At 55.6% G+C, this 24,916-nt stretch overlaps 1 protein-coding gene across 3 annotated transcripts; it reads right to left on the minus strand.

The window, feature by feature from the left end:
- Positions 1-1,392: 1,392 nt before the first annotated feature.
- LOC117646844 (nuclear factor of activated T-cells 5) lies at positions 1,393-22,560 on the minus strand. 3 transcript variants are annotated; one of them, XM_034388103.1, is made up of 12 exons: positions 22,231-22,560; positions 10,769-10,900; positions 10,289-10,407; positions 9,948-10,075; positions 9,196-9,619; positions 8,537-8,727; positions 8,267-8,448; positions 8,003-8,187; positions 7,762-7,921; positions 4,060-4,119; positions 3,848-3,967; positions 1,431-3,760 (listed from the first exon to the last, which is right to left on the minus strand). In XM_034388103.1, exons 2-12 carry the CDS (start codon positions 10,893-10,895, stop codon positions 1,431-1,433), a joined length of 4,026 nt encoding a protein of 1,341 aa, XP_034243994.1. In that variant the 5' UTR covers positions 10,896-10,900; positions 22,231-22,560. The 3 variants fall into 3 exon arrangements, with proteins under 3 accessions (XP_034243996.1, XP_034243994.1, XP_034243995.1); XM_034388104.1 differs by lacking the exon at positions 22,231-22,560 and adding an exon at positions 14,669-14,789; XM_034388105.1 differs by lacking the exon at positions 22,231-22,560 and having other exon boundaries at positions 1,393-3,760; positions 10,769-10,895.
- Between the last annotated feature and the right edge of the window lie 2,356 nt (positions 22,561-24,916).

The raw sequence follows: 24,916 nt of genomic DNA on the forward strand, positions 1-24,916 counted from the left end.
GAAGCGGAGGAAGAGTGTCGCGCCGCGGACGCCGCCAAGCGCCGCCGTCTTGAGGCGCGGCCTCTCGTCTCTCTCGCACTCGTGGGCCGCCCCGTGGCCGTGCGAGAGAGACAGAGCGACGAGGCGCTGTTCCGAATGGCTTGGCGGCGGCACGACGGAAGCGCCCCTCGTGGCCCGACCGCGCGTCTCGGTGGTCTCGGTCTCACCGCGAGCTGCGAGCCCAGTCTGCATAGCCTCGCCAGGGGCCGCGAGCCTCGAGCTTCGCGCTTGGCGCCGGGTCGGCGGGCAACCCAACGCACAGGGGCGTCCGCTCGCACAGTGGGCCAGAAGACCGGTGGAGGCGGCCAAAACTCCAGAGCCCCAGAGTCGCTAAATGGGCCTCAAACCGAACGTGTGACCCCACCAATGGATTGCTCTCCGAACGAGGAATCCATTGGTGGGGTCACACGTTCGGTTCGAGTCCTGCTTAGCGACTCTGGAGCTCAAAACGCGTCTAGAGTTTTGGCCGCCTCCACTGGTCTTCTGGCCCACTGTGCCCCGCTCGGTCTGGGGCCTACAGCGCCTGCGAGGTAGGCCACCGAGCCATCCCACAACACACCTGTGTGAATACGGTGGCCTACCTCGCCCCTGTCGTCTTCACAGGGGCGAGGTAGGCCACCGTCTCCACACCGGTGTGCTGCGGGACGAATCAGTGGCCTACCTCGCAGGCGCTATAGGCGTCCGAGTGAGCAGGGTTCAACGCCTGTTCCAATTGCATCGACATTGGAAATTAGTTTCTTTCTTTGCTCTGTTTATGTATTTACTTTTTTAGGGGTCCTGGGATGGATATGTGAAATGACCAGACACTGAAAACAGCATATTTATGTATATATTTCATAAATAACACACAATAAGTTTCAGAATAATAGCAAACTCTTTGCGAAAACATAAATATCTGACAACTAACATGTCTTTAGAAATAATATAATTTGTCGAACTATTATATACAAGATATTGAGCGCATCTGCAACAGCAAGAACATAATAGAATTCAAATACATCCAATATCTAATATCACATGATAAAAAAATCTATATCTGAACACTACGTTTGTACACAAATTTACAGACTGAATACATTTTGCTCTATTTACAATATATGAATCATTACATAAACATCAAGTAAACTGCGTCATTACATAAAAACATTTTTTTTTAAAAGCAAGCTCTGTTCATGGTAAAATCCAAAGAAACAAAGTACAATATAAGCTCGCATTTACACAAAGTCTTTTTCATGCAATCACAGACATACATGTCATTGTTTGTGAGATCTACTCAAAGAGAATTTTAAAAGAACAGGTAAGTGGTCCAGTAGCAGACCATAATTTCTTTATAAGTCATAATAATGTTACTGAGATCCACTTGTGAGAAATTTGAAATGCTTGCTTACAGTTTACTGGCTTTGAAACATGTCAAAATATTCTGGGAAGTCCCCAGATGGTTTGGTAGTTGTCTGATTTTGTTGAGTACTTTGCTGCTGCTGCTGAACCTCTGTGGCAAACATTTTTCCGCTGGCCAGCGTTTTTGTGAGGATTGGAAAGTCCATCATACCAGCACTTGTAGTCACAGCAACAAAACCTATTTGATGCGAGCTCGATTGAGCCTGAGAGTGAGGATCCGTTTGTACTTGCGATTCAACCTGCATTTGTACTTGAGCCTGTGCGTGCATTTGCACCTGGGCTTGGGCTTCAACTTGCGCTTGCACTTCAGCCTGTACTTGGGCTTGGATCTGGGCTTGCATCTGTGCTTGTGCTTGCGCTTGAACCTGAGCTGCCTGAACTGCTTGTACTTGGGCTTGAACTTGAGCTTGCGTGACTTGCATGTCTGCTCCTGATTCATTGTAAACTGGTTTGTTGTAGGAGCTTGGTGTTGTAATGCAGTTCACTTGCATTGCCTCACTCGAAGGTGCCTGAGTTATCACCAATGAGGAGTCGGTCAGTAGACTTGAGACCTGCGTATTGCTGATGTTGAGGAGAGGGGCAGCAGAGGCAGTGTTACAGTACGTTTTCATTTCAGGTGACTGGCTAGGGTTTCCCTGCTGGATCGGCGCAAAGCCTTGCTGCCCAGCGTTCATTTCCATCGTGGAGTGCTGTCCTCGGAGAAAGTGCGAAAAGGATAAGTGGGAAGGACCCTTGTTGTGCTGTTCCTCTTGTACCATCAAGGCAGCATTGCTTGCTTCATTATGTAAAATTTGAGCAAGCTGCTGAGCAGTCGTCGTCTTCACATCAACAGCGTGATTGCTGACTTCATCATGCAGCATTTGAGCAAGTTGCTGAGTGGCATTATTTCGGCTATCATTAGCCATCATCTGAGCCATACTTTGTGATGACGGTGGCTTGCCATCCATTGTGTGGCTGCTGCTCTCATCATGCAACATTTGACCAAATGACTGACAAGATGTCTTCACGTCTCTTGAATGATTACTATGATCACTCTGCAGCATGTGCGCAAACTGTTGGGCTGTTGATGTTTGCACATCCAGGGCGTGATTACTTTGACTGTCTTGAAGCATTTCAGCCAAATGTTGCACCGCTGTTGTCTTCACTTCCATGGCATGGTTACTCCTCTCATCGTGAAGGAAACACGCCATTTGCTGAGTAGCTGATACTTTCACATCAACAGCATGGTTGCTTCGCTCATCGTGCATGCTCTGACTTAACTGCGTTGCCTCCTTGCTCGCCTCATCATGTAAAATTTGAGCAATTTGTGCGTGGTTGCTACTTTCGTCATGCATCAAATGACCCATCTGCTGAGACCGACTGGCTTGCTCACTGTGCATCATATGGCTCAGTTGTGGGTTAGAGAGGCCTGCAAAATGCTGGTGGGGGGACGGCTTCAGCTCAGTGGTGTGGTTGCTGTTATCGTCATGTAGAGCAGCATCCGATGAAAATTGCGGTGGAGATTCGGAGTTGAGAATGGACTTCTGCGCTATAGGCGAGGTATTGCAGTTAGGTGGTAGATATGATGTTGTACTCAACGGAGCAGAGGGCCTTGCTACATACATATCTTGAGTGGTTACAGGGGGTGGATACAGGAGCATGTTGTCCATCTGAGGGACGATTGGCCCTGGAGCAGGATGGGGCGGAGGATTCATAAAAGGCTCTGCCTGAGGTGATTCCATCATGGACTGCACTTGCAATGACATCGAAATTCCCTGTTCTTGATGTGTTGGCTGAAGTTCAGGGGACTTGTGTGAATCTAATGGTGATCGCTGCTGAGGGGACTGCTCTTGCTGCTGTGGCGATTGTCGTGGAGGTGACTGTTGCTGTTGAATCTGTTGTCTTTGCTGTTCGAGTGCCACTTTATCAGACTCAAGGCGGTTGAGGAAACTTTCCACACTTTGTCCACTTTGAGTTGGTAAGCAGCCATTAGCTTCGGAAGGTCTCATGAACTGCTGAATAGTAGCCATCGAAGGACTCTTCATTGAGTTCATGCGCAAGTCGACTCCATGTAGATGTTCAGCTGAAGGCGCAGGTGGGGGCGGCATACTCGATGGAAGAACAGAAGGTGGCATTACTGGGTTGGACATGGATGTCATTATCGGCTCGTCCATGACTTCTGTCTTCAGAGCGGGCAGTGGGTCGGGTATTATGAGAGATGGTCTTCTGGTGGGAGCCATGGAGATCGGAGGCGGCATGAGCTCCTTTGCCTTCTCCTCTTTCAGCACCTGACCTGAGGGCCACAGCATCGAAGGGTGCACATCCTCCTTGACAGGACTTGTACCTTCAAAAATCACAAGAACAAGAAAATTGGTCAGATAAATTTATTGAATAAAATAAATCCAAGAACTGGACAATGATCTTGACTTACCACTGACAGGTGCAAAGGGCATCATAAGAGATGAGCCTGGACCAGCCACTGCAACTGGTGGGGGCACATTGCCTGAGACCAGGAGGCTGGAACTTGAGTAGCTGCGATTGAGTTCTAACACTGCAACAAAATACCATCATTTATTCATAGCTGTGAACACGAATGGCATTCAGTTAGGAAGATTAAGATTAAGAAAAGAAAAGAAAAATTACCTGGAGGAATACCAGTTTCCGATGAAGCTGAGCAGCATTTTGATACATCGGACGAACCCACTGTGAGCAAAAAGTACGTAGTTGTAAACAAGTGTGATAAACAAAGTGTTCTAAATAATCATGACAACATAGGGCAGCTCTTATGCTGAAATAAAAGTGGTACATGCCATCAAAACAAGCCATATCAATTTTTACTTTTTTGTTTTTGACCAAATTTAAATTGTTCAATTGAACATAAATAAAATTAAAACATATATTCTATAGCATGTTTTGAAGGCATAGCTCACAGTGCTTGTGCCACATAGATCACCACTCATTCGTTCACTATCACACATTCTTTCAAACAGTCTGTCACACTCCTTTTTATTTAATGAGATAATCCACTTTTGGGTTGTGAAAACAAATAAAAATTCAAATGTACAGTCATTCATTATCATTAAAAAGTCACCATTCACACAGATCCATCTTCACAGATACATTCTCACACAAGTGAAGACCAAGTGCAAAAGATTTAGCAATCAATCCCAGTTCCTTTGACCAAGAGCCCTTGAGCATGTGGTTTCAACAGATACCAAGTAAGCCCCTTGCCAAACTAGTTCTGAAAAAGCAGGCTTCATGCATCACATGGGGTGCTAAGATCCACCAGACAATGTTGTAGCAACACCACAGTACTCGGAATTCTGTTGAACCAATACTCTCAAGGGATTTTTATATGGGTTGTGCTGTTAAATCTAAGTACACATTGGCACCAAGTATACAAAAGCACTGTGAGTTAAAAGGCTTAGGGAAACTGTGACCCGCAGCACCTGAAAGTATCAAAGTCCGATGAAGTCTTCTGGCTGCAACACTGCAAATGCTGAAAGCAAACAAACCACATAAACACCCAACACGACAGTCAATCCTCAATATTATTACACAATGAAATATGTGCATTTAGAAAAAAAAAATAATGGATGTTCTTATGATTTTGAAAGGAAAAAAAAAAAAAGATTTCAATGGTATGTTTTATGAGGGTGGAAAAACTAAACAACTGAAGGAGGTTTCACAAAATTTACAAAAACACCATAATTTAAAAAAAGAAGATTTTAAAAATCTAGTTAATTTTGTCAGTTACAGGGTAAAATGGAAATTCTAAAATGGGACATGAAAGGCTTGGCATAGCAATGAACTTTTCACATAAAGGTACTTACCTTCAACCTTCATCTGAGCTAGTGTCAATTTCTTAATAACTAATATTTTCAGAAGAGATGATGACAGAAAAGTGAGTGCCCAAAGAAATTGACTAAACCAGATACCCACATTAACACTAGAGTCTATCACAAGCAAAGGAGAAGCTACTCCCTCAACTACCCAATAAAATTGAAAACAAAAATTTCTGACACAAAGACAATAATAGATACAATATACTTTGTTGGAGCCCAAGATACCCCACAAACAATTTACTTATCACAGCCACCATCTAATCATGAAAACAAGCTTTACTGTACAAACTAAAGCATGCTTATGAGTCTAACTATGCCCTGCGCAAACATGAGATCTAATGAGAGTGATGTGTAAGATAATGTGAATATCAATGATAGCCACTCTGGGCGATGACAGAACCTGCCAGACGCACACGCGGTCGCGCTCTGGGTAGGGCTAGCATGGCTAGCATGGGGCTAGGCTACCCCCACCGACTCTCTCGGGCCCCGCACCAAACTGCAACCTGTAAACCTGTAGCTGTGGACGAAGGAACAAGCAACACAGAGTCAGCAGCATAGAAAAAACCCTCAAAAAAAGACACTGCATAAGTCTGGCAGAAGTGGAATACTCTACATTTTTTTAAACACTGTAGGCCTTTTTTTTTTTAGATCCACACAGTGGCTATGGTTTATGCTAAATTTGAAAGTAAGGACAAATACTTTCAAGACTTTACAAAACTACAGACTAAAAAATCTTCTGAAAATGTTACATGATCAAACTAAATGCAGTATTGACAGTTACTATGCTTTTGCAAAAAAGTAATGAGAAAATTTGAATTAATAGCCGCCTTTTTATATAAATAAAAGTTGCAGATATTTGAAAATTAGGTAACAACTTTACAATGTAACTCAATGTTGTGCTTCTGCCAGCTTACAATTATTGCTATGGAGCACAGGTACAAGTCAGATCAAAAGCATTTTCTGCTTCTTTTTTTTTCAACTATTTAAGGCACTCATTAGTCGTTATCAAAAAAGTACGATAAAAATAAATTTATAGGAAATTGAATGGAAAGAAAATTACTGAACAGTTGAGGCAGCTACAAGTGAATGAATAAAGAAATAGGTCTCTGTGCTCCATAAGCTCACAAAAAATGTGGCAAATGTGTTACAGGATTCATTCAGCACACTAAGCACCATCTATCTCTGGGACAAGCTACCCAAGTAACTTCCTAACAAACCATGTTCTTTTTACAAAACAAATGAATTTAAAACTTTTAAATGCTAGTTCTGATTGTTTCCTTGTTTTTATGTTCCTCTTTCCAAATGAAACTATGGAGCGTCTTTTGATTGGGATACATCTCACTGACATTTTAGTCTACAAAGTTCTTTTACTTTCATCCACATATATAAGCACATACACGCTCACCCACACTCACCAACACTCATACACACTCTAACTCACATTCACTGATGCACACACATATTGAATGACTATGAATGATGACTACCTCTCACAAGCTTCCCAGTCTCATTCTACGCTTCACTCTGCACGCACGCATACACACACTAACATACACGCACGCACACACTCTCACACTCTCTGTTTCTCCCTCCCTCACACACATGCGTGCACATATTCATTCTTATCAAAGAATATTTCTTAGAACTCATTTACCATTTTGTAAGCAGCAATTGTTACAACGACTGCCATAAAATGTTTTCAGAGAACATATTTCTGAAATTCAATATATCCTTTGCCAAAATCCCTTTCACTCACATGCACCTCACTCATTCATTGACATTTGCCACATTTAAGATAAGAGAAATGTATGAATATTTTAAAGAAAGCCAGCGACCAGTCACTTTTGCAGGATACTTCATAGATAGAAGAGCCAAATAAGATCCACCTTCTCTTTCACTCATTTTTTTAAAGGCCACGACAAAAGATAACCACAGAAAGTGACTGCTGGTTGGCTTTCCAAAAGACAGCACAGAACAAAGATCCACAAATTAAAATTTTATTTTTTCCACAATTTTTTTAAAGGGAAGAATTAATGTTGGAATGTAATTGATTGTTGTTGAATTGTGGTCTTCACTCTCTGCTGTCTCACTCTCCTCCTGATTTACTCAACCACTGACACACCCAGCTACGGGTCACACTGCACTCCATTATACAAAAAGATGGTAGAATTTTTGAAGTCCAAAAGGAGGGTCTGTTTTGTGTAGAACTAGGATGATTAATATTAATCACAGAAACTGGAGCATCTATAAAACAAATGCTGTTCGCACTTTTGAGGAAAAAATCCTGATAGAAGTTTTTCCTCGTTTTTAGTATGAGAATTGTTGACAGTAAATTAGTACTTTGTTGAACCACTTGAAAAAGCCCGGCTTGTATCAATTTTTTCTAGCAGGAGCTTGATAAGATTTCAAGAAATGACATAACTGTCACTAAGATCTGGAGTGTAGGAGGCAGTATATGTGACCCAAGCTGTTTAGCATTGTGACTTGGAGAGGAACATACCTTGCATTGCAGGAGTAGCAGGCATTGCAGCAGATGTGTAAAGAAAGGTGTGCGCCTCACTCGCCTTACCACCGGACTCCACCAATAGGCGCACGTTCACTGGTTCTGTTAAATTACCACTTGGGCAGCGCAATGCTGGTACTGTGCAAACAAGATGAGTCTGCAATACAAAGTCCTTTGTTAATCGTGTTCAGCATTTTTCAGACCTGTTAAATACAAAAAATAAAGATATAGACTGCACCTGTTGCAGGTATTCCTTGTCTGGTATGACAACTTCTTTCCAACAAAAGTCTTCATCTTCTTTCTGGAATATGACTCTAGTATCTTTCAGGAAGTTCTTGCCAATAATGAAAAGTTCCATGCCACCAGTGCAAGGTGCTGTTGTGAGAGACTTTTTACAAATTTCAGGGACGCCTGGAGGTTGCGCTGAAAGGAAAATTATAATCATAAGCAACATGAAGAGCAATGGGTCAGTTGGCATAAGCCTAGAGGTTGTTATACATACTGCAAACTATAGGCTGTGATGTGACTTGTAGAACTTCTTGGGTGCCATCGTCGTTGACAATTGTTGCTCTGAACACCATGCGGCACCTTGTTGACTTTTTCTTGCTACGACTCGTAGTCTGGTCTGGGAATCGGTGTTCTACATCGACGTTTCTCTCTTTGAGTATTCCAACGCAGTCACACCTACAAGCAAGAGGAAAAAAAATCGATCACTTCAATTGCACCAAAAGTTCATGAGTTTAGTTTATGAGAGGCTGGTAGAAGAACCTACGTGACTGTCATTTCCTTAGACGGTTCAAAATCCACTTCAATTACGACAGTGCCATCTACTTTCTTCTCGACACAAGGGGTTGAGTTTTTCCCACAAACTCGACACGCTTGGTAAAACATGTGAGGTGCAACACGTCCCTGATCGGTGCCAATAAATACCTGAAGCGTGGCCGCCTTGTTGTAGCCAGAAAGCTGAAACAGAGATCAAGGCGACCGTGAGAAGGGGAGGGGAAGGTCCAGGAGGCCGTCCAGGAGGCCGTCCAGGAGGCCGTCCAGGAGGCCGTCCAGGAGGCCGTCCAGGAGGCCGTCCAGGAGGCCGTCCAGGAGGCCGTCCAGGAGGCCGTCCAGGAGGCCGTCCAGGAGGCCGTCCAGGAGGCCGTCCAGGAGGCCGTCCAGGAGGCCGTCCAGGAGGCCGCAGGGGCGGGTAGGCAACCGCGCGCACTGCGGACTCGTCCGTGTGGCGGGCTAGCCTACCCACGACCCCGCAGGCGCTAAGCGCTCCGTGGGTGGAATCCGTCGAGCGGTTCCGCCGCCCGCGCTTCTCGCTCTGTCTCTCTCGCACTCGTGGAGCGTCTCGTAGGGGTGCGAGAGAGACAGAGCGCGGGCGGCGGGACGGTACAATCTTCAAGGAAAGCGAAGCGAAATGGGGGGAGGCCTCACCTTGACCACCGGGAAGCCGTTGCCAGAGCGGTCCTTGACGGCGCCCCTGCTGCCCTCGGTCTGGTAGCGCGCGCGGTGCTGCGTCTCGGGCTGGTACACCATCTGCAGCTGCACGCGCCCGTCGCGGCTCGTGTTGCCGAGCTGCGTGGTGAGGGTCACGACGCCGCCGGGCAGCACCGGCACCACGCCGCCGGCCGCCAGCCCGCTGCCGTGGTGCACGCCGGCGCCGGCCGCGCGCCGCCCCAGCGACGTGAGCGACGTGAGCGGGCCCAGCGGCAGCGGCCCGTTGAGGGAGAGCCCGCCCGCGATGTTGGCGGCGCGCGTCAGCGGCCGCCCCACCACGCCAGGGTTGCTGCGGAGCCCCTCGCGGAGCCCCTCGCGAAGGCCCTCGCGCAGCACGGCGCCCAGATGGTCGGGGACCACCCTGGACGGACGGACAAGGAGCAGTCGTTAGCGGCGCCTCTCACAAGCAGGAGGAAGCAGGACTCGCTTCCCATCTAACAGTGCTCCGTCGTGTCTCTCTCGCTCTCCGACGCGACGCCCCAAGAGTGCGAGAGAGACGAGGCGACGAGAAGGTGCTCACTCGGAATGAGAGTCCCTGACGCGCGTGGTATTGCCGTGCCTCGACCCGCCCCGAGAGCTAGCTGGCGATACCCCACGCTGGACACAATTCATTCCGAGCCACACACACCGCGCCGGTCCGCGTTCCGGACGTTCCGGGAAATACCCCGAGCCTTGCCCACACTACTCACCTGGAAGACTCCGATGGACCTTTGACTCTCATAATGTTTTCTGGGAAGCAGTAGTCGTTGGCGTCATCCGACTCAACCTTGATGTCCACCCGCCTGCGCTTCGTCTCGGGATGCTCCTCGTACCAGTTCTGCAACAGGCGAAAGCGAGACCTGGTTGTAGGAGACTGTGCACAGTGGGCCAGAGGACCGGTGGAGGCGGTCGAAATCCCGGACGCGTTGAGCTCCAGCGTCGCTAAATGGGACTCGAACCGAGCGAGTGACCCCACCAATGGATTCCTCGTTCGGAGAGCAATCCATTGGTGGGGTCGCACGTTCGGTTCGAGGCCGAGCGAGGCACTCACCTCCTGCTCGAGGTACGAGAGGCTCCGGCGCGCATTGAAGTGGTAGTCCAGGTGGTGGTCGAATCCCAGGCCCGAGTCGCTCGAGTTGTCGCAGGGGTCGACGCTGGCCTGGAGTTCCTCTGCAAGCACACGAAGGCAGGACGCTGTAGCGGGGAAGTGCCAAAACGGCCCGGTCCGCGTCCGCTGTCTACATCTACAACTTCGTGCGTACACAAGCGAAGTTACAGCTAAACTTCAGAATACGTTCCTCCGTGTATACGCGACCACACGAAACTCAAGGTAAGAAAACATTTTTTTTTTGCGCGCGATGACGGAACTAGACGCAATCTTACGGCGGCGGTGACGGCGGCATTTATTGGATGTCTTTGAGAGATACTGTCGACGACCGTAACGTCGTCGAAGGAAACTAAAAATAAAAATAAACCGACGACGCCAACACCGCAAAATTGCGCCCGCTTCGCCTCCCCGACACTAACAAACCTAATAAGTTCTGCAGGGTCCCTATGGCCGACAAACCTGGTACTGGTCTGTTTTTTCCCGACGACTGTCGCTTGCCGACTCGCCGATGTATCCGCGGGGCCGGCGATATCCCATGCGTCATTTTCATGCTGCCTGCAAACAGAGAGACAAACGGTTTAGAGTTTAGAGCGAGGTCCAACATCGGCTCTCCGGCAGTATAGGGGCCACTCTAGTATTTGTATACAGCAACGTGGGCTCAATATTTATTTTGGCTATTCCCTTTTGTTTTTACAAAGTGGAAATAGATAATAATAAAAATTAAAACTACAAAAAAAATATCAAAAAGTTATTTGGCTGAGTTGCGTGTGCACTGTGTACTTAGTATACATCTATAGGAGTGTACTTGCCAAGTAAACATTTATAGGAGTATACTTGCCAAGTACACATCTATAAGAGTATACTTGGGCAAGTATACATCTAAAGGAGTATACTTGTGAAAGCGGATAGGCGGTCCAAGTACGCTCCTCTAAGTGTATACTTGCCCAAGTACACTCCTATAGATGTATACTAAGTACACAGTGGATTTTGTAGTGTGTGTGTACTGTATGTGTACGTGCGGGCGCCAATGCCAGTGATCACATGCTGGGTTTGTCGGGTCTGTCCTCGTGGAGCCCCCATTAATATGCAGAGCCGAAACGAGCGTTACGAAGACCGACAGACAGACAGACGGACTTTGTGTCGTAACCCAGACGGCCTGCTCGAGCTGCTCCGTGTTCGGGCTCCTCGGCCGTTCAATACCTCGCCCGCTGTCTCTCTCGCACTCGAGCAGCGTGCCGGCGGGGCGTGTGAGTGCGAGAGAGAGAGAGAGAGAGAGAGCGACGCCAAAGCGATGCGCTGTACGCGGTGCTATACGCAGAGCGGCGCGTCGCCGCGCAAAGCCCTTCTACAACGGCGAGGAAAGGCCTGCCAAAATAAACGCGACGGCGCTGATAAGGCTAAAGACGAGAACCACGCGCGATAAAACGGAGAGAACGGCGCGGCAAACATTCTGGCTCGGCTAGGGTCGCTCGGCTAGGGTCGCTCGGCTAGGGTCGCTCGGCTAGGGTCGCTCGGCTAGCTAGGGTCGCTCGACTGGCTAGGGTCGCTCGACTAGCTAGGGTCGCTCGACTAGCTAGGGTCGCTCGACTAGCTAGGGTCGCTCGACTAGCTAGGGTCGCTCGGCTGGCTAGGGTCGCTCGACTTCGACTGGCTAGGGTCGCTCGACTAGCTAGGGTCGCTCGGCTTGGGTCGCTCGGCTTGGGTCGCTCGGCTACGGCTAGTCTGCCGATTTTTTTCAGCGAGAAGCAACTGTAAAGTCCTTAAGGCCTGGCTAAAAAAATAAGTTTACTCAGTCGTCCAGGAGGGCGGGGCTTGTCTCTCTGCTTGTCCCATGCAGCCCCGCGCCCCGCTGGGGCCTGGCGACTCCCTCAGCCGCCCCGGCAGCCCCACAGAGTCCCTCGGCCTCGGCCAGTCACTAAGCATTATCAAAGATCCAAAGGTTATCCGGGCCGCTCTACACTCTAGCCACTCCCCCGCGCGTGCCGCCTAGCCTGCCCGGCCCGCCTGACAGCACAGCCTGGACCAACGGCCCAGCAGGCAGAGGGCCGTCCTCATCGCTCTCTCTCTTTCCCGCCCTTACGGAACGACCCTTGGGTGCGAGTGAGACAGAGCGACGAAAACGACTCTCGGAATCGGTCTGCAGCTCTTCCTCTACAGGTGGCAAGGCCGCAGCAGCGACCGTGCCAGTACACTCGTCCCCGCCAGCTGTGTGCCTGTGCCCGTCTGGGCCAGCCTGGGCCCCCTGGCCGGCGCATCACAGCCAATCACAGTGTGGTGCCGTGCCGTGTACGCGCAACGCAGCCAGTAGCGTCGACCGCCCGGCCGTAGGCGAACCCGTTGACACACTGGTAACTGGCAGTACCGCGCTCCGCAATGCCCCATCTAGAGTGACTCCGCCGTCCATCTCTACGGGACGTGCCACGAGCGCGAGGGAGAGAGTCAGTCGCCGCACAGTGGGCCAGAAGACCGGTGGAGGCGGCCAAAACTCTAGACGCGTTTTGAGCTCCAGAGTCGCTAAATGGGACTCGAACCAAACGTGTGACCCCACCAATGGATTGCTCTCCGAACGAGCAATCCATTGGTGGGGTCACACGTTCGATTCGAGTCCTGTTTAGCGACTCTGGAGCTCAAAACGAGTCTAGAGTTTTGGCCGCCTCCACCGGTCTTCTGGCCCACTGTGAGTCGCCGCGCCGAACCACGCGGAAACGGCGATACTGCGGTCGAGACTGCAGAGTCCCCCGCGCGAGGGGTAGCGCCGAAGCCAGCCGCCCCCCGAGCGGAGCGCGACCGTTACGCCGAACACCGCAACCGCGAGCAGGGCGGGCAGGGCGGGCAGGGCACAACACCAAGTACGAGACCTTGAACAGCCCGCTTCAGGCAAACACGCGCGACTATTTGATTTGCACAGACACAGACACACACGTGCGCACGCACACAGACAGACGGGTGCGCAAACAGACGAGTACCAAACGCCACTACGCCAGGCGGCCCGCACCTGCAGTGCACAGCCCCGCAGTGCCCCGCAGCCTCAAGCAGTCCGCCGAGATGGACAACGCGGGGCGGGGCGACCAAGTCCGACCCGGCCGGCGACGCACAGTGGGTCAGAAGACCGAGGCGGCCAAAATTCTAGACGCGTTTTGAGCTACAAAGTCGGTACATAGGACTCGAACTGAACGTGTGACCCCACCAATGGACTCCTCGTTCGGAGAGCAATCCATTGGTGGGGTCACACGCTCGGTTCGAGTCCTGCTTTGCGGCTCTGGAGCTCAAAACGCGTCTAGAGTTTTGGCCGCCTCCGCCGGTCTTCTGGCAAATCCACTGTGCGGCGCGTAGCGCGTAGCATCGCAATAAATATGGCGCTGTTATCGCGCTGCGCTCAAATACACGGATCACGTGATCCGGCCGCCAGTCCGCGTGGCTCGGCGTGGCCGCGGTGCCGCCGTGGGGGATGAAGCTATTCTCGCCCTCCTCGGCGCCCTCGGGCCGAGGGCCTCGGCGGGCAGACCGGGCCGTCGGCGCGCCCGGAGGGCGGAGGCCGTGGAGGGGCGATTCGGCGAGGCGGCAGCCCAGAGGCAGCCTTCAGGCGACCCAGAGGCCCGCCCGGCCGGATACACTCTGACAGACAAATTAGGCACAACATCTCGACAGCCATCTGTTAGGTTATTACAAAGTGGACGGGCCGGGGCGGGCGGGGCGCTGGGTCCCTCAGCACCGCGCAGCACGCGAGTCGAACGCCGCCGCCGCCGGAGGTTCGATCCGCCTCCGCCCGCGACTTTCGAGCTACCGCCACACTGTTCAAACCGGCACGCGCACAAACAAAAACAAAACACACTGGGCGACAATCGAGGTCCTATCCTTCCGACTTGCAGTGGACTTTGCCTCCGTCGGCCCGTCCGTCCGGCCGGCCGAACCGAACCGATCTTCCGCCTCCAACTCCGAAAGCCACTCGAACCAAACCGCGGCGGCGCCGTCTGGCCGTGGGCGCTGCACAGTGGGCCAGAAGCCGGTGGAGGCGGCCAAAACTCTAGACGCGTTTTGAGCTCCAGAGTCGCTAAATGGGACTCGAACCGAACGTGTGACCCCACCAATGGATTCCTCGTTCGGAGCAATCCATTGGTGGGGTCACACGCTCGGTTCGAGTCCCATTTAGCGACTCTGGAGCTCAAAACGCGTCTAGAGTTTTGGCCGCTCCACCGGCTTCTGGCCCACTGTGCGCTGCCGCGCTGCAGCACCGCGCGGCAGCCTGATGGTGGTCATTAAGCGCCTTATCTAGCCTAGCGTCTTCGTCTTGTCAGGTCGGATATCGGCTTGTCTTTTTCTTACTCGGCCGGATTTGGGACGCGCGACGAGCTGCCTGTCTCTGTCTCGGTCGGCACTACGCGGTTATCTCGGCGTTCCCCACTAGACTGGCCGCCTGTTTGGCGCAGCGCGCAGCGGAGCAGCGCAGCCCAGTGGAGCCTCTGCCCCCGCCCCGCCGCGCCCCGCCCCGCCCGCGCTGTGCCGTGCTGCCTACCCGCCGGGCGGCTGCTGCGGCTACAGTGTCGCAGCAGCGGCGTAGCCAGACCTCCGCCAGCAGGCTGATTCCGAGCACTGCTTTTGTGGCTGTCTGTCTCGCACCCTTACGGGACGCCCCATGAGTGCGAGAGAGACAGAGCGACGAGAGCAGTGCTCGGAGGAATCAGCCTGCTGGCCGCCATGGCACCTAGAGACCAATGGATTGCTCTCCGAACGAGGAATCCATTGGTGGGGTCACACGCTCGGTTTGAGGCCCATTTAGCGTTTCTGGAACTCAAATTTTGGCCGCCTGCGCCGGTTTCTGGCCCACTGTGCGTCGGTCAGCGTCGGGCAGCGCGAACTGCGAACCTGGTGGCGGCGTCGCGGTATGCGTCCCCACTGGAGTGCACCGCGACGCGCATCGCCTGGAGTCGGGTTGCCCCGCCAAAAGCCATGCAGGCAGGCAGCCAGGCACGCCGCGAGCATCACAATGTTATCACAAGGCTGGCCAGCGCGGCCAGTCGCGCGTCCTCAGCACGCCCCTTCCGAACAGGGCTTTTGCTTTGGTCGCCGTCTCTCTCGCACCCCCTGCGGAACGCCCCACGGGTGCGAGAGAGACAGCGCGACCACGCGAACGCGAAAAAAGACGAGGGAAGGAGGCGGGGCGGAGTGGCGCGGGCTGGACAAGGCCAAAGGTCAGCAGAACAACGAGAGCGAGATGGCTGTGGTGTGTGCGCCTAGCCGACGCGGGAGCCGCGTGCGGGCCTACACTGCCTTACAGCCCGACACCGCACGCAACCTGCTCGTCGCTCCGTCTCTCTCGCAACCCAAGTGACTTGGTGCAGCGCTGCCGCAGCCGTCTGGCGGTGCTCTCCTGCCGGGCCTCGCGACGACACCCTCCAACACATACACATACACACACACACACACACACACACTCCCCCCCTCTCTCTCTCTCTCTCTCTCTGCGCGAACAGTGCGAACATGTGGCGCGGAATAGCAATGCAAACAGAAACAACAACGCAGGCGACGCAGCCCTGGATGACGACAGGCCGCGGGGACAGGGCGGACTGCATTGGCGGACCTCCAAGCAAGCGGTCGCGGAGCGTCGCGGGTCATCGTACCAAGCAGCAGAGGCCCAGCGTCCCGAACAGCAGCGCTTCGTCGTCTCTCCGTCTCTCTCGCACCCCTCCGAGGCGCCCCACGAGTGCGAGAGAGAGAGAGAGAGAGAGAGAGAGAGAGAGAGAGAGAGAGAGAGAGAGAGAGAGAGAGAGAGAGAGAGAGAGAGACGGAGCGATCGCGTCGCCGTTTTGGAGAATCAGCCAGGCAGGGAGGGGAGGATGCACATGCACGCCGCCCGCGCAGAGTGCAGCAGAAGGCGCAACAACAACAACAAGCCTGCATGACGCAGCAGTGTCCGGCGATCGGAGAGCCGGACCGCTAATTACACCTCTTTCGCCTTCACTAGCCCACCAGTTTGTTGTCACACAATGCCGATCAAAACAGTCTCCCGGAATTTCCCTCTCCGCGAGTGTAGCCGGGGCCGCTTTTCCACGAGACCGGACCGGGGCTTTCCTGGAAGCGTCGCAGGGTTTCCCTTTTTCCCAGCACCAAACTGTTATTGATGGCGCTCGCGTGTTTTCAGTTCACTTGGCCCCGCCCGCGGCTGAAAAACATTAGTCTTCCTTTCGTCGCGGCTTCGCGGAATCCAAGTTCCAGTCACGTCCTCGCCGCTCCGCACAGTGGGCCAGAAGACCGGTGGAGGCGGCCAAAACTCTGGACGCGCTTTGAGCGGTAAAGTCGCTAAACAGGGCTCGAACCGAACGTGTGACCCCACCAATGGATTCCTCGTTCGGAGAGCAATCCATTGGTGGGGTCACACGTTCGGTTCGAGTCCCATTTAGCGACTCTGGAGCTCAAAACGCGTCTACAGTTTTGGCCGCCTCCACCGGTCTTCTGGCCCACTGTGCTCCGTCTCTCTCGCACCCGCACAGGAGGAGGGGGCGCCCCGTGAGAGCGAGAGAGACGGAGCGAGCGACATGACAAACGCGATGTTCGGAACGGTTCGGAATCAGCCAGTTTCCCTACCTCCTTCCTCGCAGCCCAAGTGAGGTGCGGGGGAAGCCTTCGAACCCGCTGACTGGCGTCCCTTTCATGAATTTTGAGCATTAATAGCCACGCCTCTCCGCGTCCACGTTCGTACCTTGACGGGTACATCGTTAGCACCCCCCCCCCCCCCCGCCCCCCCCCCCACCGCGACGGTCCTTGGACGCCCTTTGACTGACAGCGACTCGAGGCACGTGACCAGGGCGGCACGACACAGTCCTCGCGGCGCGTGGCGGGACCGTTTTTTCCCGGAGCCTGTGTCCTTTATAAACCGAACGAGAGTCATTTCATTTTTCCGCGTTTTTATCGTGTTATACTTCCGCGGAGCGGGGCGCGGCATTTCCGATGAAAATCGAAAACGACTTCGAGCCGCACTGACATGTAACTAGCACTGCTTTCATAACGTAACATATGACAATGTTCGCTAAGGTTAAGGGTACGGACTTTTGCAAGCACTTCCAAAAGTATCTCCACACAAATTCGAGACACAAGAAAAATAACTTATCCTTTTGAAAAGAATTCAGAGGTTAAGGGTAATAACTTTAACTCGTACGATATCGTTATGATGCCCTTGTGAGGTAAGTTAAGGATCCCTGGCCGCACTCATACCATACCGTCGGCACTCCTTGACACCCTGACCAACAATCTGGGAGTCTAAAGACTGCGAGCCGGACCACCACAGCGTGGCTGCGACGACGCCCCGCCCCGCCCCGCCCCGCCCCGCCCGCCCCGCCCCGCCCCGCCCCGCCCCGCCCCGCCCCGCAGACTTGTCCTTGATCTCCAATCGACACCCAGCCAGTGGTGCGGGCCGCGGGGCCGCGGGGCCGACGCCACAGTGATGCCACAAGGCGAACGAATTGGCGAGCGGCCGCCACCAATCAACGCGACGCCCAGCAAGGCTCCGTCTCTCTCGCACTCGCAGAGCCAGCAGAGCCTCCCGCGGGGGTGCGAGAGAGACAGAGCGACGAAACAGCCTGCTGCACCCAGTGGCCCAGGACCCGAAGCCGTGTAACATCGCCATTTCCCAGTTTCGGTTAGAAAGCACCCCACAGTGGGCCAGAAGACCGGTGGAGGCGGCCAATACTCTAGACGCGTTTTGAGCTTCAGCGTCGCTAAACAGGCCTCGAACCGAACGTGTGACCCCACCAATGGATTGCTCTCCGAACGAGGAATCCATTGGTGGGGTCACACGTTCGGTTCGAGTCCTGTTCAGCGACTCTGGAGCTCAAAACGCGTCTAGAGTTTTGGCCGCCTCCACCGGTCTTCTGGCCCACTGTGCGACGCGACCTGAGGGTCCTTCGTCCTTCGGCAGGGCAGGGCCTTGGGCAGGCGGGTGCTCGCCTCACTCGCCGCATGTTAAATCGCCGGCAACGAGTTCACCGTGTTGCATGTGTATGTGCGCATGTGCCGCGGCGCTCGGCATGCACACGAGTCCGTGCGAGAGAGAGAGAGAGAGAGAGAGAGAGAGAGAGAGACAGAGAGAGAGACAGAGAGAGAGAGAGAGAGAGAGAGAGAGACCGCGCAGTGTGAGTGTGTGCGACAGAGAGCGCGCGCGCTTCGTGATTGCCGTGACGCCAGCCGCCAGCCGTGACGTCACTAACTACGCCATCGCGCCGCGTCCCGGCCCCGGATTGGTCGCGGGCCGGTTTTCGTGCTCCAAAACGACGCGCGTACCGCCCCGCCGACCCGGAGTGCTGCCGTCGGAGGCCGGCACCGACGTCCCGGCCCGGCGTCGCTGCCGAGTCGCACCGGGCCAGAAGCGTCTAGAAGTCTTGAAAAGACGCCGCCATAGCGCGCAACCTATACGGCAGCGTAGCGTGCGTAGCGGCACCCCCGGCGTTACGGCCAACCCCCGGGCGCGCGCGCACACACACACCCACACGAGAGGATAGACAGACACATTCACCGACAGACAGACAGACAGACTCACAAACAGACCCTAAGACAGACACGCGCGCGCGCGCGCTCTCACTCATACACCCTCCCTATGGCCCGCGAAAGCAGTGCTAGCCTCAATCAAGTTCAGTATACCCCCCCCCCCCCCACACACACACACACAAACCGCCTACCGGAACGCCAACACGCCGCTAGACTGCAGCGAAACAGAAGAGGGGCATACACTAGTAGCGCTGCGGCAGTGCTGCGGCTGTGCTGAAGCGCCCCCTACCCCCACACACACACACACACACAAACACACACACACACACACACACACACACACACAAACCGCCTTCCGGAACGCCAACACGCCGCTATCGGGGAGTAGCGCGGGCAGACAGCGAGACTGCAGCAAAACAGAAGAGAGGCCTACACTAGTAGCGCTGCGGCTGCGCTGCGGCTGTGCTGTAGCGCCCCAGGGAGCGCGCCCCGGCCGCCCCGGCCACGCAGAAGCCTTGCGCGCTCGTCATAAACAACGAGAATTAGCAATAATTGAAGAAGAGAGAAAGGGCGACCGCCGATAAGCGAGACGGCCCCGCCGCTACACTGATTCCGAGTCGCTCTGTCTCTCTCGCACTCGCGGGGCGCTGCGTGCAGGCGCGAGAGAGACAGAGCGATGAAAACGACTCTCGGAATCAAGTCTACGGGCCGCCACCGCCGCTCGCGTCCGACAGCCACCGCATCCGGTATCGCGTGTCATTAGTGCGAGGCCGGCCGACGCGCAGAGTGGCGGGTTCGAATACCCGAGCAGTGAGTCACAATTTTTTTTCGGTTTTCCGCGGATTTGGCATTCGCTACTGTCCAGCGAGAACTTAACTGCGCTGAGAGTGTTAGCGTGACCCGATTTTGAAGTTGAGTGGTTTTTCGGCGAGTTGAGAGTCGGCGTGCGTGAGGTACTTGCACAGAGTCGCGGCGGCATTCGGTGCAGGGGGTCCAACGCGAAGGCGAGCACCAGGACCGCGCTGGCCTATTAGCACGCCGTCGAGAACGCGCCGCGGTGCCGCCGTGCCGCCGCACGCATGAGCACGGCGACGATGAGGGCCTTGGGCCGCGGCCGCACAGTGGGCCAGAAGAACGGTGGAGGCGGCCAAAACTCTAGACGCGTTTTGAGCTCCAGAGTCGCTAAACAGGACTCGAACTGAACTTGTGACCCCACCAATGGATTCCTCGTTCGGAGAGCAATCCGTTGGTGGGGTCACACGTTCGGATCGAGTCCCACGTAGCGACTCTGGAGCTCAAAACGCGTCTGGAGTTTTGTCCGCCTCCACCGGTCTTCTGGCCCACTGTGGGCCGGCCTCGGCGCGATGAGCGAGGCACTCGAAAAACCGCCCCATTCTCGCCATCCTGGCTCCTCCTGCCGCTGCCGTGGCCGAAAGCAAAGAGTGCGTGCGGAGGGGAAGGGCGTGCAGCGGGCGGCACACTGTGCGGCACACCGGTCAGCTGACGGCGTGCTTCGAGATTACGCGGGGAGGGTGGGCCCGGCCGGCCCGGCCGGGGCCTGGCCGATAGGGTGTGGCACACTCAGACACAACACGGCGGGGACCGGCGGGGACCGGCGGGGACTTGCGGGACGCCGATATAGACAAGACACCTCATTGTCTCGGACGGACACAATGCGCGACTGTAGCCGCCTTTCGGCCTCTCAGTTTGACGCCCCGTTGGCGAAGCGGCGAAGCCACGCGAGCGGGGCCGGCCTCTGAGCCACTCTGGCTGTCTCTCTCGCACCCCCACGGGCCCTACGGGGCTCCCCGTGAGTGCGACAGAGACAGCGACCACGCCCCGCCCCCTTGCACTTGGCGCTGTCGACCCCCAGGAGAGCCATTCCGAACCAAGAAGCGCTTTCGTCGCGCGGTCTCTCTTGCACTCGCGGGGCTTCGCCGGCTCCGCGGACGGAGCGACGGCGCGATTCGGCACCAGCCCGCTGTTGGTCTTCGCCATGCTTCGCGCTTCGCGCCTGATTCGCGTTGGCGCCCACCGGCCCGAAATAGAGTTCAAAACGGCGGGAAGCGCCGCCAAGCCGCCAAACGGCAGCAAGGCTTTACGGGGCACAGTGGGCCAGAAGACCGGTGGAGGCGGCCAAAACTCTAGACGCGTTTTGAGCTCCAGAGTCGCTAAATGGGGCTCAAACCGAACGTGTGACCCCACCAATGGATTGCTCTCCGAACGAGGAATCCATTGGTGAGGTCACACGTGCGGTTCGAGTCCCATTTAGCGACTCTGGAGCTCAAAACGCGTCTAGAGTTTTGGCCGCCTCCACCGGTCCTCTGGCCCACTGTGCGGGGAGGCGAGAACGGCGCGCTGCTGCAGCCGCCCAAGTCCGTCCGGCTGGTGGGCCTGGGGAGTTCCGGCGCCACGGCAGAGCCTCACACCCCGGGTACCGCAAAGCAGGCTGCTTTTCGAACGCTGCAAGCCACGCTCTGCGCGGAGGCCGGGGATCACATGGTGCTCGGGAGCGGTAAGGCTCGCGTTGAAGTCGAACGGCGGCCCTAGGCGGGGCGGTGCTGTGCTACGGTGTGGCGCCGCCGCGCCGCCCGATAGGGCAGGGCGACGCCGGGCCGCTAGTCCGCGCCGCGCGCTGCCGACGGCCAGCCGGGCCAGCCGACGGCGACATGGTGCCATGGCGCCAGTGGCCACGAGGGGCGGCGGCGCGTCGCGATAGCGACACGCATCGAGTGGATGATTTACCAAAGCCGAAATAGCATTAATTTGCTGCCTGGGCGACCGCGCAGCGCGTGCTCTGTCCCTCCCTCTCTCTCTGGCTGAAGTGGCGGACACCACTCGGTGGTCGTCCCTATCGCAGACGCAGCCTGCAGCTCGCACCCGTTTCAAATTTGCCGCGTTTTGTTGGTCAGCTGTGGGCGCGACAGTGGCGCTGCCGACCCGAAGCTGTCTCGGGCCGCAGCCGCAGCCAGTGCGCGCGGCCCGGACGGCGGCGGCCGACCACGGACCCACTTGTTGCCACCACTGTGTCACGAGAGCGATCCGGCTGACTGGGGCTCGAACCCGCGACTCGGCCGTGGCGCGAGAAAGACGACAACGCACCCGGCCGACGACGAGGAGACAGACCACGGCCCGGCCACGCGCTCGGGTTCGAGTCCTGGCGACGCATCCTCTGTCTGCCTTTTAAACTGCTGCCATCAGGTTGGTCGGGACCCTCTCCTCTCCTATCAGCCGGATCACCGCTGCACTTGAAGCACCTCCTCGAAGACGTCCACGCACTCGCCGGTCACATGTCACACGTGTCACGCGCCCGTCACGCGCCCGTCGCGCGCCCGTCACGTGACCCACTACACTACAACACCAGCACCACACACCAAGGCGACGAAGGGGGTACACTGGCGACGTACCGTATCGGGGGGTAGACGAACACTGTGGTTCGACTCCATAAAGATGAATGCTGCACTTGTTGTCTCACTCGCACTTGTTGTTGTTGTTTGTTGTTGTGGTTGCACTGGCACTTGGGTGGAGGTGCCCCGACGGACACGGCTCACGCTGCTGCGCTGTGGCGCTGCACAGTGCCTCAGTGCACACGATGCTCAGCACGGCGGCTTGTCTTGACTCCTGTCTCCTCGGCCTGAGGCAGCTAACTAAACTGACTGACTGTGCCGTGCTGTGACTGGCGGCCATGTCCTCCCTCTCTCTCTCTCTCTCTTCGCCCGCTTCGCCTGCTTCGCCTTTCCCCCTGGCGGGCGACGGAGAGAGACAGAGACAGCGAGACGAGGTGGGGAGTGGACTGTCGAACTCCCTTCCCCCTCCACGTCCCCGCCCTCTCCCCCACGCCCGCCGGGGCCCGCCACCCCCTGCCCCTTCCCCCCTTCCCCAGAGCGCGCGGCGTGGCGGGGCGCGGCGGGGCGCGGCGGGGCGCGGCAGTAAGCGGTGTCGCTCGGGCCGAACGCAGAGCCGAACGCAGCCAAAGGCTTGAGGGCCCGTGCTGCTGACTGAATCCGAGGGTCGCATTCGTCGCCGCCTCTCTCGCCACTCTTTAGGCGCCCCGCGTCGGTGCGAGAGAGACAGAGCGACGAAAACGACTCTCGGAATGAGAAGTCTGCTGGCAGTGCTGCGGTAGTGGATCTGAGCCCCGGCCGGGCCGCGCGGGCCGCGGCGAGCGGGGGCCTTGTGTCGTCTGCTCTTCACGTGTGTGAGTGTGTGTGCGTGCACGCACGTGTGTGTGACCGCGGCGGGGCCGGCAGGGCCAGGGCCGCCGCGGCCGGGGAATAACAGTGGAGCGTGGCGGCCCTTTCGAGGGAAATGCGTTCACACGAGCGTCGTTAGTACAAGCCGGCGCAGGTCCGGCTCCTTTTGCGTGACTGTACACCATGTCGCACACGCGGAGGCCTCACGCCGATTTCGCATTATTTGCCCAGATGTTGGTATTCTCGAAATGACACGCGGGCTCGCGCGATGTCCTATTGCGTGTTGTCTACGACTCCGGGGCCCGCTGCTGAATTATTCCGAGAGTCGTCGCTCTGTCTCTGTCGCACTCAAGGCGCGTCCCTTGCAGGTGCGAGAGAGAGCGACGCACACTGTGAGCCGTCTGGCCGGGCCTGCACCGGCTGCACGACGCTGCAGGCAGTCTGTGGCGCCAAAGGATGTCACGTCGGAGTCGCGACGCGCCGCCCGCTGTTGTTTGGATTCACGCGGGATAAAAATACGATATGCCGCGACGCCCCCCCCCCCCCCCCCGGCGTGGCTGCGGCTGCCTGACTGGCAGGGGACGCCGCCGCGACCGCTTTGCTGCCATCCCTGCCGTGTTTTGGTATCAATGAGCCGACCGCGTGTAAAGTCGATTCTGCTTATGGTGCTGACCGCGGCGGGAAGAGGGAGGAGAAGAAGAAGAAGGGGAGGAGGAAGATGATGACGACGAAGAAGAAAAACGAGAATGGTGAGACCGCAGAGGGCAGCGTAGATTCATCACAGAGCCGGGAATCCCGACTTGGGGCGGCGTTTCGCCCGTTTCGTTCGGGTCGACTCGGACGCTGCTCGGACGCTGCGCGCACGCGCGGACACACACTAACACGCACACACACACACACACACACACACACATTAACACCAACACGCACACACACAAGCCTGCACTGTGCGACAATGTGCGCGAGCCGTTCGGAGCGCGTTTTCAAAGTGAAAGACTGCGGCGAAATTTTTCTTTTAGCACACGGTCCAGGACGTCGCGCTGCAGCATTTCGTCGCTCTGTCTCTCTCGCACCCACGCGAGACGCCCATAAAGGACGAGAGAGGCAGGGCGATGTGCTGCCGAATCGCTCTCTGCCGGCGCTTCGGCGCGCTGCGGGCAAACGACCCGCCGCCCGTCCGAGTCGACCGGGTCAAGAGCATCCAGTTGAAATCAAGACAAGCAGCGCAGCAGGCTCATTCTGAGAGTCGTTTTCGGCACCCTCGTCTCCCTCGCACCTGTATACGCGACGCCCCGTGAGTGCGAGAGAGAGGGGCGAGTCGGAGTCAGTGTGCTGCCTACTGTGTAGCACCGCGGCAGCAGGACGCCCTGGCCGCCACCAAGGTGGTCACCAGCAGAGCGACTCTGCCCAGCAGCGTGTCGTCGCATCTCTCTCTTTCGCCCCGACGGGCGGCATGAGTGCGAGAGGGACAGAGCGACCAAACATTCGGAACCAATGTGCCTTCTGGCCGCTACTCAGTGGGTCCAGGGCGACCGTCTTCCGGGTCAATAGACAACAACGCGCTCACTAGGTGCAAGCCGCACGCGACCAACGCCTCAAGCAGGGCCGCAGGGCCGGCAGGGACCTGGGAACCACAGGCCGCAGAGCGGGCCGCCTGTTCCAAAGTCTTAGTCTAGGGTCAGTACATTACATATAATACATTCATTAATAGGGTACTTCGGAGAAGATCTGGAGCGGAAGTTGAGAAGACATCAAGAAGAACAAAGTACGCGAAATGTGTAAGAATATGAGCGTCTGCGTCGCCGTACTGCCGCTTCCGCAGAGTTACATTCTCATACAAGTCCGGCGTTTCTTCTTCTTGATTTCTTCTTAACTTCCGGTCCAGCTCTTCTCCGAAGCA

This window comes from Thrips palmi, unplaced genomic scaffold, assembly GCF_012932325.1.
Source record: "Thrips palmi isolate BJ-2018 unplaced genomic scaffold, TpBJ-2018v1 HiC_scaffold_2, whole genome shotgun sequence".
Classification (NCBI taxonomy): Eukaryota; Metazoa; Arthropoda; class Insecta; order Thysanoptera; family Thripidae; genus Thrips; species Thrips palmi.

Bases quoted from the DNA above. Each gene is read 5' to 3' on its own strand.
- LOC117646844 (XM_034388105.1), bottom strand. From the start codon at position 10,895: ATGAAAATGACGCATGGGATATCGCCGGCCCCGCGGATACATCGGCGA. The intron at 8,449-8,536 runs GTAGGTTCTTCT...TCTTGCTTGTAG, and splicing joins TCTAAGGAAATGACAGTCAC to GTGTGACTGCGTTGGAATAC. The intron at 3,968-4,059 runs GTAATTTTTCTT...ATTTTGTTGCAG, and splicing joins GGAAACTGGTATTCCTCCAG to TGTTAGAACTCAATCGCAGC.